Source organism: Bos taurus, chromosome X (genome assembly GCF_002263795.3).
Source record: "Bos taurus isolate L1 Dominette 01449 registration number 42190680 breed Hereford chromosome X, ARS-UCD2.0, whole genome shotgun sequence".
Lineage (NCBI taxonomy): Eukaryota > Metazoa > Chordata > Mammalia > Artiodactyla > Bovidae > Bos > Bos taurus.
In genome coordinates, this window is record NC_037357.1 from 82552646 (window position 1) to 82565959 (window position 13314).

The 13314-nt window shown below is 39.3% G+C and overlaps 1 protein-coding gene across 5 annotated transcripts in view; it reads left to right on the top strand.

Annotated features, from left to right (window-relative positions):
- Positions 1-13314, top strand: part of OPHN1 (oligophrenin 1) — a 627113-nt gene that overhangs the window by 573349 nt on the left and 40450 nt on the right. For all 5 annotated transcript variants that reach the window (XM_024988791.2, XM_024988795.2, XM_024988793.2 and 2 more), the window contains one exon: positions 3407-3554. In XM_024988791.2, the coding sequence (XP_024844559.1) occupies positions 3407-3554 (148 nt within the window). The remainder of the gene's footprint in view (positions 1-3406; positions 3555-13314) is intronic.

Consider the following 13314-nt stretch of genomic DNA (forward strand, 5'->3'; position numbering starts at 1 on the left):
TACCATCTCATCCTCTGTCGTCCCCTTCTCCTCCTGACTTCAGTCTTTCCCATCATCAGGGTCTTTGCAAATGAGTCAGCTCTTTGCATCAGGTGGCCAAAGTATTGGAGTTTCAGCATCAGTCCTTCCAATGAATACTCAGGACTGACTTTCTTTAGGATTGACTGGCAAGGTAGACAACTGTTGCTAAGATCAGGAACAAGATAAGAATATTTATTGTAACCACTCCTATTCAGTACAGTATTTCAGTCCTAGCCAGAGCAATTGAGCAAGAAAAAGAAATAAAATACAAATGTCACCCCACTCGAGTACTCTTGCCTGGAAACTCCCATGGATGGAGGAGCCTGGTAGGCTGCAGTCCATGGGGTCGCTAAGAGTCCGACACGACTGAGTGACTTCACTTTCACTTTTCACTTTCATGCATTGGAGAAGGAAATGGCAACCCACTCCAGTGTTCTTGCCTGAAGAATCCCAGGGATAGGGGAGCCTGGTAGGAGGCTGTCTATGTGGTCGCACAGAGTCAGACACGACTGAAGTGACTTAGCAGCATTGGGGAGTTTGAGGGAGAATGGATACATGTATATGTCTGGTTGAGTTCCTTTGATATCCAGCTGAAACTATCACAGCATTGTTAATCAGCTATACTTAAATACAAATATAAAAAGTTTAAAAAGAAATAGCTATGAATAATTTATTTCTGATAATTTTTTGTCAGACACAAGACATTAATTTTACCTTCTTGAATTCTGGCTATTTTTTAATCACTATAGGTAATATTCTTGAGCTCTTTCTGGGGTGCAGTTGTTACCCAAATACAGCTTGATATTTACAAGTATTTCCTTTAACCTTAAGCAGAAAAAGAATAGTATTTAGTCATGTTAATTTTTCTTCGTGAATGAGGCAAAACTTGTCTGTGTACTCTACTCAGTGCTCTGTGAATTATTTAATAGTTCACTGTGGCTGGTGAGAACAGGAACTCTTCCAGCCACTGTGTTTCCCTTTAATTTTGTCCTGTGGTTCTTGCCTTACACATATGTATTAATCAGTATGCAGCTAAATTCTTACAGAGGACGCCTGAAGATCTCCAGAGTTCTCTGTGCAGATCTTCTGTCTGCACAGGTACTCTGCCCTGAAAACTCTCACTTCCTTGCTCTTCTCATACTTACAACTCAGTGTCTTCAGCTTATGGAGACTGCTGGGCTCTTCTGGGTTCCTTGTCTTGTAGTATGGCCTTAAGAATCTTTCCAGGCTTTATGCTGGGACAATCATGGAGTTCACTTCATTTATTTTTCCTCTCTCATGGATCACTGTCCTTCATTGCCAGATTTCAAATGCCCTAATAATGATCAGAATCATTATTACATTTTTTCAAGCTTTTTAATTGTTCCATGCTGATGATATAAATCTAGGCCCTTTTACCCTATTTTGGCTGGAAGGGAAAGTGGCTGTCATGTTATTTTCAGAGGACAATTTGGTCTTTTATATCAGAATTTTAAATGTGTTTTTTGGCCCAGCAATTCTAGTCACTCTTCTAACTGCTGGAGAGACAACAGTGAACATGATGATATATATTAGTATAGTATACAATCAAGTGGAGAGGCAGATAACCAAAAGCTAAATAAGTACAATATATGGTGTTAAAAGACCCTGATGCTGGAAAAGATTGAAGGCAAAAGGAGAAGTGGGAGGCAGATGATGAGATGGTTAGATAGCATCACCGACTCAATGTACATGAACTCGAGCAAACTCCAGGAGATAGTGGAGGACAGGGAAGCCTGGCGTGCTGCAGTCTATGGGGCTGCAAAGAGTTGGACATGACTTAGCAACTGAACAACAACAGCAGTGTTAGAAAGTGATAAGAAAATAAGTTAAATAGAGATGGGGGATAGAAAGCACAGCAGAGGGAAGCATGTCAAAATTTTGATACATTTATCTACAAGGACTCACTGAGAGGAGTGTATTTGATCACTAATACTACTGAAATCAAGATCACAAGCTATGGATATGGTTACCTGGAAGAAGCGCACTCCAGGTGGATGAAACATTCAGTGCAAAGTCCCTGGTGCACTTGATAAATAACAAGGGATATTTGTAACAACTACTACATCTGCTTAAGATGCTCACAAAATGGTAGCTATTTAGAATATTATTACTAATGATGACACCAGAAATATGACCTAAAAGTATATGGCCTCAAAGCTCATCTGCTTGCTACTATGTCATATTCTTTTTTCCCTATTCCATGAGCTACTGAAACATGTACTGCCTTATGATTCTTATTACTTTGTTCTCTATCATTGTGCAGCTTTCACACAGGCTTGCCTTGTGTTCCCAATCATGTAAGTTCTGTGTCTATGCAAATTATGTTGATTTTTGCCTGATAGAATGTTGGGCTATGACATTATTTTGCACAAATCATTGGGATTGATTTTATTATTGCAATGGAACCAGTTCCCTTCCTCCATCATCACATATGTGTGTCTTTCTAAATTGTGTTCACTCTGGCCAAAAGGTCATTCTCCTCAGGGATAGGAAGATCCTTAAGTACATATGAGACACTATATACAAATTCTAATCACAGCTCCTCCCTCACTTATCCAGCAATTATCATAACTTCAAGGAACTTTGTTTTTGTCCTTTCTCTTTTGAATAAGTAATGCATACATGGTTTGAAAAATTTTAAAGATCAAAATGATATAGGAGTGAAAAATAAGTTTCCTCCATCCTTCCCTGAGCCACTCATTATTCCTGTCTTGTGCAAACAATGTAATCAGTTTCTTGGTATCTTTTCAGAAATATTGAATGCATGTGGGTGTTTTTAATCATTCTTCACACCCTACCTCTACCCATACAATGTACTTTGACTACCTTTCCACTTGGTTCTCAACACATCCTGTGATAGGTGGTGCTCCCTGCAATTTACAGATGAAGAAGCTAAGGCTCAGAGATGGGAGGTGAATTTTTAATGAGTTTTGCTTGGAAACCTTTTTTACAGTTTTTGTTGGGAAAAGCTTTTTTACAGTTTCCCAGGCAGTAAGTGGAAAATTCAGGACTGATGTTGCACAGTTTTTAAAATAATAATTTAATTGGTTTTGTTCAGTGAATATGTGTCATGCAGCAATCCCATCTAATATATAGAAGAGTACACTCCTGATGTTGCCATTTTTGTCTGCATTCTTTCCTCTACACTGAGAAATCCCAGGTCCTGCACCTCAAACATGGTGGGAAATCTCTACTTGCTGGTGGTTAGAGTGTTTAAGAAAATATCCCCAATTCCTTTAGTAATATTAGAATTTCTATGGCAGACACTAGGTGTAATGCTGATGGACATCAACTGGCAGTTAGCATTAGGAATACAAAAAGTTGATCTTTCTAATTGTTTTCTGGAAATACTCCCCATCTACAGATCTATTCAGGTCCACCTGAGGAAAGTACTGCACCCCCAGTGCCTCCACCTCGAGTAACAGCAAGAAGACACAAACCAATTACAATTTCAAAGCGCTTGCTGCGGGAAAGGACAGTTTTCTATACTTCTTCCCTGGATGAAAGTGAAGGTCAGTATTAAAGTTTACCCTTATCTTCTTAATAGTGACTGGAGATAAAAAGTATATTGAAAAGCAGAAGTGGAGGCATAATCATTTTTTTCCATGTAAAGGTAGACTTTTTCTGCATCCTGAGCCAGGCAAGTCAAGGTTTGTAAAATTTGTGCCCAAAGAGTGAATTAGTCGTTTGGTAGTGGATAGAACAGAGATGAACCCGTCCTAATCAATTTACAGATGAATCTGTAACATCATTTTCCCTTAGCAGAGCAGTGGAAGATACAAGGTGTTCTTAAATCTGTACCTCAATACATTGAAATAGGTGAGCAATGTGTTTTCTGAATATTCTGAGATTTTAAATAAAATTCTGCTAACCCAGGGGACTGATGGCTTAATAGGAGTTTCTAGTGCTTGTCCCTTCACAGTAACATGAATGAATTCCAACAACTATCTATGCAAGAAAATTCCTTCAATGAGAGCTATAGAATCCATATGACAGATAAGAATACCTGGGTGGAGTACAGAAATAAGAAAAAGTGCATTGCAGATGCTAGAAATGACACTTTCATATTACTCATGTCACCCTTCCCCAAAGCTCACATTATGTAGTCCAGGGAAGGATCCCCTCCACATGGAGAAAGGAGAGTGAAGGGAGCAATCAACATTACCTTGGACTGCAGCACCAGGCCCATCCCAGTAAACCCAAGCACCAACTCATCCCCCAGTTTTCCAGACTCCAGGCCAGCCTCTACCAAGCTAGGCCCTAGACCTGCCCCAGTACTAGGCCATTCCATGCAGTCTCAGGCTCTAAGCCTGCCCCTAAAGACCCAGAATCCAGGGCCAACACATGCCAAGCTGGCCCTGTAGCTCTAATCACCAGGATGTAACCACAGCTCAGCTTCTAGTCCAGTCTTCTGTGGACAAAGCCTCCAGGTCTGTCTCAGTGCCAGGCTAGCCCCCTGGGCCTAGGCTTCAAGATCCAGGCTGATCTCCTGCAGATCCAGGCTGAAAGCTTGCCCATTCACTGACCCAGGCACCAGATCAGCCTACTCAAGAACTCTAGCAGCAAGCTCACCTGTGGAGCTTGCCAGGTGTTCTGGTTGTGCTGATGGATAAAAGGCTTTCCTCACCAAAGCCAATCTATAAAGACTGGAAGATGTGCCTGCTGCTGCTACTGCTAAGTCGCTTCAGTCGTGTCCGATTCTGTGCGACCCCATACATGGCAGCCCACCAGGCTTCCCCGTCCCTGGGATTCTCCAGGCAAGAATACTGGAGTGGGTTGCCATTTCCTTCTCCAGTGCATGAAAGTGAAAAGTGAAAGTGAAGTCGCTCAGTCGTGTCCAACCCTCAGTGACCCCATGGACTGCAGCCTTCCAGGCTCCTCCGTCCATGGGATTTTCCAGGCAAGAGTACTGGAGTGGGGTGCCATTGCCTTCTCTGGAAGATGTGCCTAGTTCTTCAAATAGGGAAACACCAACTAAAGGCCACTGCTGCTGCTGCTGCTAAGTCGCTTCAGTCGTGTCTGACTCTGTGCGACCCCATAGATGGCAGCCCACCAGGCTCCCCCATCCCTGGGATTCTCCAGGCAAGAATACTGGAGTGGGTTGCCATTTCCTTCTCCAAAGCATGAAAGTGAAAAGTCAAAGTGAAGTCGCTCAGTCGTGTCTGACTCTTTGCAACCCCATGGACTGGATCCCACCAGGCTCCTCCACCCATGGGATTTTCCAGGCAAGAGTACTGGAGTGGGGTGCCATTGCCTTCTCCAAAAGGCCACTAGGGTGAGGATTAATCAGGGAAACATGACACCACCAAAGGAACAAAATAAGGCACCATGAACTGGTCCTAATGAAATGGATATCTATGAACTGTCCAAAAAGGAATTCCAAATAACCATCTTAAAGAAGCTTAGTGAGCTACAAGAGAACTCAGACAACTAAACAAAATCAGGAAAATGATGCACGAGAAGTTCAAGAAAGTCATGGAAATCATAAAAAAGAACCAAAAAAAAAAAAAATTCTGGAACTGAGGAGAAGAAAGAATCACTGCATTCAAAGACAGGTCACTTAAAATTACCCAGAGGAAAAAAAGGAAAAAAGATTATAAAAGAGACTTATGGGACACCATATACAAACCAATATACACATATGGGAGGAAGTCTCAGAAGGAGCACAGAAAGTAAAAGGGGCACAAAGCTTATTTAAAGAAATAATGATGGAAAAATTCCTAAATCTGGAGGAGGAAATGAAAACCTGGATCCTTGAAGCCCAAAGAAATGCAAATAAAGTAAACATAAAGAGATTTTAGCCAGAAAGATTTGTATAAAATTCTCAAAATTCCAAGACGAAGAGAATTTTGAATATACCATGAGAAAAGCAAATCATCAAATAAAAGGAAACTCCGATAATACTATGAGCAGATTCCTCATCTAAAACCTTGAAGGCCAGGAGAAATTGGGATGATATCTTCATGGTACTGAAAGGAAATAACTTCCAATCAGGAATACCATATTAGACAAAGTAATCCTTCAGAAATGAGGAGAGATAAAACTTTTCCAGACAAACAAACCTGAAGGAATTGATCACCAATAGACTTGGTTCAAAAGAAATATTAAAAGATAGCATACTAAGTGAAGTAAGCCAGACAGGGAAAGACAAATGTCATATGAAATTTGCTTATATGTAAAATCTCAAAAAAGAAACAGATGCAAATGAACATAATTACAAAACAGAAATAGACCCACAGACATAGAAAACAAACCTATGATAACCAAAGGGGAAAGTGGAGGAGGGATAAATTAGGATGTTGGGATTAACACATACACATTACTGTATATAAAATAGATAATATGTTGATGTATGGCCAAAAAATCAAAATGTTGTAATTATCCTTTAATTAAAATATATAAAAAATAGATAGCCAGTAAGGACCTACTGTATAACACAAGAAAGTGCACTCCGTCTTTTATATAAGCTATAAGGGAAAAGAATCTTTAAAAAGTGTATATATATGTATATATATATATAGAGAGAGAGAGAGAGAGAGAGGGAGAGAAGAGTCAAGATGGTGGAATAAAAGGATGCAGAATTCATGTCTCTTCACAAGTACATCAGGAATACATATACAAATATAATGATTCTCACAGAGCACCTGCTAAACACTAGTGGAAGACTGTGGACAACTAAAAGAAAAGAAAACTGTCCTTGAAACTGGATAGATTGAAAGAAGTGAAAAAAGAAAAGAGGAATCAAAAAAGGGACCAGTAACTCTGGCAGGAAGCTGAAGGTGAAGAGAATAAGACAAAAAGGAAAAACAAATATCATATATTAATGCATATACACGGAATCTAGAAATATGGTATAGTTGATCTTTTTGCAGAACAGAAATAAAGGCACTGACATATAGAACAAATGTATGGGAGGAGGAAAAGGGAAGTAGGATGAATTGGGAGACTGGGATTGACATACATACACTGCTATGTGTAAAACAGGTAACTAATGAAAATCTGCTGTATGGCACAGTGAACTCCACTCATTGCTCTAACCTAACTAGGTTAGTGGTAACCTAACTAGGAAGGAAATTTTAACAAAGAGGGGATATGTGTAAACATTTGGCAGATTCACTTTGCTGTACAGCAGAAACTGATGTAGAAGTGTAAAGGAACTATATTCCAATAAAAAAGAATATATGTAACTGAATCACAGTGCTGGACATCTGAAAGTAACATGACATTGTAAATCAACTGTACTTAATTAAATAAGTAAATAAATCAGTAAGACATGCTAAAAGAGGGTCAGTCCAGTTCAGTTAAGTCATTCAGTTGTGTCTGACTCTTTGCAATCCCGTGGACTACAGCACGCAAGGCCTCCCTATCCATCACCAACTCCTGGAGCTTACTCAAACTCATGTCCATTGAGTGGATGATGCCATCTACTGTCTCATCCTCTGTCGTCCCCTTCTCCTTCTGCCTTGAATCTCTCCCAGCATGAGGGTCTTTTCAGATGAGTCAGTTCTCTGCATCAGGTGGCCAAAGTATTGGAGTTTCAGCTTCAGCATCAGCTGCTACTGCTAAGTCACTTCAGTCGTGTCCGACTCTGTGTGACCCCATAGATGGCAGCCCACCAGACTCCCCCGTCCCTGGGATTCTCCAGGCAAGAACCCTGGAGTGGATTGCCATTTCCTTCTCCAGTGCATGAAAGTGAAAAGTGAAAGTGAAGTCGCTCAGTCATGTCTGACCCTCAGCGACCCCATGGACTGCAGCCTTCCAGGCTCCTCCACCCATGGGGTTTTCCAGGCAGGAGTACTGGAGTGGGGTGCCCTTGCCTCCAGTAAATATTCAGGACTGATTTCCTTTTGGATGGACTGGTTGGATCTCCTTGCAGTCCCAGGGACTCTCAAGAGTCTTCTCCAACACCACAGTTCAAAAGCATCAATTCTTCGGTGCTCAGCTTTCTTTATATTCCAACTCTCATATCCATACATGACTACTGGAAAAGCCTTAGCTTTGACTAGACAGACCTTTGTTGGGAAAGTAATGCCTCTACTTTTTAACATGCTGTCTAAGTTGGTCATAAGTTTTCTTCCAAGGAGCAAGCGTCTTTTAATTTCATGGCTGCAGTCACCATCTGCAGTGATTTTGGAGCCCCCCCAAATAAAGTCTGTCACTGTTTCCATTGCTTCCCCATCTATTTGCTGTGAAGTGATGGGACCAGATGCCATGATCTTAGTCTTCTGAATTTTGAGTTTTAAGCCAACTTTTTCACTCTCCTCACTTTCATTACGAGGTTCTTTAGTTCTTCTTCACTTTTTGCTGTAAGGGTGGTTTGATCTGCATATCTCAGGTTATTGATATTTCTTCAGGCAATCTTGATTCCAGCTTGTGCTTCTTCCAGCCCAGTGTTTCTCATGATGTACTCTGCATATAAATTAAATAAGCAGGGTGACAATATACAGCCTTCATGTACTCCTTTCCTGATTTGGAACGAGTCTGTTTTTCCAAGTCCAGTTCTAACTGTTGCTTCCTGACCTGCATACAGATTTCTCAGGATGCAGGTCAAGTGGCCTGGTATTCCCATGTTTTTCAGAATGTTCCACAATTGGCTGTGATCCACACAGTCAAAGGCTTTGGCATAGCCAACAAAGCAGAAATAGATGTTTTTCTGGAACTCTCTCAGTGATCCAACGGATGTTGGCAATTTGTTCTCTGGTTCCTCTGCCTTTTCTAAATCCAGGTTGAACATCTGGAAGTTCATGGCTCACATATTTGTGAAGGCTGGCTTGTAGAAGTTTGAGCATTACTTTGCTAGAGTATGAGATGAGTGCAATTGTGCACTACTTTGAGCATTCTTTGGCATTGCTTTTCTTTGGGACTGGGGCTTCCCTGGTGGCTTAGAGGGTAAAAGCGTCTGCCTGCAATGCAGGAGACCTGGGTTTGATCCCTGGGTCAGGAAGATTCCCTGGAGATGGGAAGGGCAACCCACTCCAGTACTCTTGCCCGAAAAATTCCGTGGATGGAGGAGCCTCGTAGGCTACAGTCCATGGGGTCACAAAGAGTCAGACACGACTGAGACACCACACACGTTCTTTGAGACTGGAATGAGAACTGACCTTTTCTAGTCCTGTGGCCACTGCTGAGTTTTCCAAATTTACTGGCATATTGAGTGTAGCACTTTCACAGTGTCATCTTTTAGGATTTGAAATAGCTCAACTGGAATTCCATCACCTCCACTAAGTTTGTTCGTAGTGATGCTTCCTAAGGCCCACTTGACTTTGCATTCCAGAATATCTGGCTCTAGGTGAGTGATCACACCATCATGATTATCTGGGTCATGAAGACCTTTTTTGTATAGTTCTGTGTATTCTTGCCACCTCTTCTTAATATCTTCTGCTTCTGTTATGTCCATATCATTTCTATCCTTTATTGTGCCCATGTTTGCATGAAATGTTCCCTTGGTATCTCTAATTTTCTTGAAGAGATCACTAGTATTTCACATTCTGTTGTTTTCCTCTATTTCTTTGCATTGATTGCTGAGGAAGGCTTTCTTATGTCACCTTGGTATTCTTTGGAACTCTGCATTCAAATGGGTTTAGCTTTCCTTTCCTCCTTTGCCTTTCATTTCTCTTCTTTTCACAGCTATTTGTAAGGTCTCCTCAGACAACCATTTTGCCTTTTTGCATTTCTTTTACTTGGAAATGGTCTTGATCCCTGCCTCCTGTACAATGTCACAAACCTCCGTCCATAGTTCTTCAGGCACTCTGTCTATCAGATCTAATCCTTTGAATCTATTTCTCACTTCCATTGTATAATTCTAAGCGATTTGATTTAGGTCATACCTGAATGATCTAGTGGTTTTCCCTACTTTCTTCAATTTAAGTCTGAATTTGGCAATAAGGAGTTCATGATCTGAGCCACAGTCAGCTCCCAGTCTTGGTTTTGCTGACTATATAGAACTTCTCCATTTTTGCCTGTAAAGAATATGATCAATCTGATTCTGGTATTGGCCATCTGGTTATGTCCACGTGTAGAGTCTTCTTTTCTGTTGTTGGAAGAGGGTGTTTGCTATGAGCAGTGCATTCTCTTGGCAAAACCTATTAGCCTTTGCCCTGCTTCATTCTCTACTCCAAAGCCAAATTTACCTGCTACTCCAGGTATTTCTTGACTTCCTACTTTTGCATTCCAGTCCACTATAATGAAAAGGACTTCTTTTTGGGGTGTTAGTTCTAGAAGGTCTTGTAGGTCTTCATAGAACCATTCGACTTCAGCTTCTTCAGCATTACTGGTCAGGGCAGACTTGGATTCTGTGATATTAAATGGTTTCCTTAGAAACAAACAGAGATCATTCTGTCGTTTTTGAGATTGCATCCAAGTACTGCATCTCAGATTCTTTTGTTGACCATGACAGGTATTCAAGTTGAAATTAATGGATGTAAACAATATGAAAACCTGAAAGTATAAACCCAAATTTTAAAGATAAGAATATAACCCAATTCACAATATTCTACTGTAATAGTGATGTGTAAATCACTTAACTGTAGTATGAAAGTGAAAATACAAAAGTATTTAAAATTACTTTATGTACAATAATTTATTAATGGATACATAATCTAAAAATCTATAAATTATGACATCAATAACATAAAATGGCGGGGTAAGGAAAATTAAAATGTAGTTATTGTATATAGTCAATGTTACTTTGCTAGCTTCAAACAGACTGTTATGTTTTATATAAACTTCAAGAAAAAGACCCCAAATATGCAAAGTAATGTTGAAAAAGAAGAGCAAATTGGAAGATACCACACTTTCTTAAATAATATAATATGAAATATAATGTGAAATATATTATAAATATAATATGAAACTATAGTAACCTACAGTATAGTTCTGGCATAAAAGCAGACATATAGACCAATGAAATAGAATAATGAGCCTTGAAAAAGTACACACATTTATGGTCAGTTAACCTTTGACAATGGGGTCAAGATTACACAATGGGAAAGTATAGTCTTTTCAATACATGATATTGGGGGAAATCGATATCCACATGCAGAGAAACTGGGTTCTTATCTCACACAGTGTACAAAAACCAACTCAAAATGGATTAGAGACATAAATGTAAGACCTATAGCTGTAAAACTACCAGAAGAAAATGTAGGGGGAAAGCTACTTGGAATTGTCTCATCTGGGCAGTCATTTGTTTGGATATAACTCAAAAAGTACAAGCAACGAAAGCAGAATAGACAAATGTGATTGCAGAATGCTAAACAGCTTCTTCACAGCAAAGGAAACAATCAAGAAAGTGAAGAGACAACCTACAGAATTATATGAAGATATTTGTAAACCATATATCTAATAAGGAATTAATGTCCAAAATAAATAAGGAACTCATACTACTTAAGAATTAACCCAATTTTTAAAGGTCAAAGTACCTAAATAGACATTTCTTAGAACATGACATATAAATGGTTAAAAGATATATGTAAAGTTGCTCAACATCACTATCACCAAGGAAATGCAAATCAAAACAACAATGAAATATCACCTCACACCTATTAGGATGATTATTACCAAAAAATGACAAAAAATAGTAAGTGTTGAGAAGAATTTGGAGAAAAGGGAACCCCTTTATATTGTTCGTAGTAATGCAAATTAGTGCAGCTATTATGGAAAACAGTATGTAGGTTTCTCAAAAAATTAAAAATAAACTACCATATAAATTTGTCAACTGCCTGGTTGAGTGTCCAAGGTATGCTCAAACATTCATACAAAGCCCCTTTTCAAAGACTTGGAGTAATATTGGTGCTTGGTGTTTTAAAGTAATCTCTGCCTAATCGTTAGCTAACCAAAAAGCTAACTAAGCAGTGTGTTTGGTGTCCACACTCGACAAATGATAAAGATTTAACAGAAATGGGTGGAAAAAGTCAGTAAACAAACTAACAACAATAACTAAAACAAATAGCAACAACAACAAATTGGGTAGGAGAGAGAATCTGATTTCCAGAGATGCTATATTACTTAAACTGTCCAGTTTTCAACAAAAAATATGAGCTATGTAAAAAAAACAAGAAAGCATGACCCATACCCAAAAAGAAAAACAAAAAAGTCCGAACATGGCTTCATAAAGACTAATATTTGAATATTTATAGCAGCTTTGTACATACCAGCCAAAAGCTGTAAACAACCTAAATGTTTGTTAACTGACAAATGACAAACCAATTGTGACATATACATACAATGGAGTACTACTCAGCAATAACACACAGGAATGAACTACTGATACATAAATCATCCCTATCCTCCAGGTATATCAGGTTCTTTCAAGACCTCTAGCATGCCTCATAATCCAGGCCTCTGCACTTGCTATTCCCTTTGCTGGACACATTCCCCTGCACCTTCACATGACTGGGTCATTCTCATGCTCCAGGTCCTGAGATCTGGTCCAGATAAATGCCATCTCCCCAAAAGACCCTCCTTAACCACACCCAAAGTGGCTCTCCTTGGTTGTTTGCCTCTCCCCTCAGTTTGTTTCACTCGTGCCACTTGCTAATAATTCTTCATATTTTGTGATCATGCTACTTCTTTTTGGTTGCCCATAGAATAATAGTTACCAAGTGTGTCAATTAAAAAACAACACTACCAGTAATTCTATTTCTGAATATATATCCAAAGGAAATGAAATTAGTATATCGAAAAGATATCTGCCCTGTCATGTTCATTGCAGCATTATTTACAATAGCCAAGATATGGAAATATCAAAGTGAAATATCAACAGGTGAATGGATAAAGAAAATGTGAGAGGTACACAGATACTTACCCAGAAACACACAGACACACACACACACACACACACAATGGAATATTATTTAGCTTAGATAAAAAGAAGGAAAGTGTGTAATTTGTGACATGGATGAACCTGAAGGACTTTATGCTAAATGAAATGAACCAAGGACAAAAAGACAAATGCTGCATGCTCTCACTTATATGTGAAATCTAAAAATGTCAAACTCATAGAAGCAGAGAATAGAATGGTGGTTGCCAGAAACCTGGGAGAGAGTGAAATGGGGAGGTGTTGATCAAAGAGTACAAAGGTTCAGTTGTGCAGGATCAATACATTCTGGAAATATGATACAACACTGTGATTGTCGTTAATAATACTATATTGTATACTTGAAGTTTATGAAAAGAGTAGATCTTAACTGTTCTTATCACACATAAAAAATGGAAACTATGTGAGGTGATTGATATGTTAATTAGATTGAGTGTGGTACTCATTTAACAATA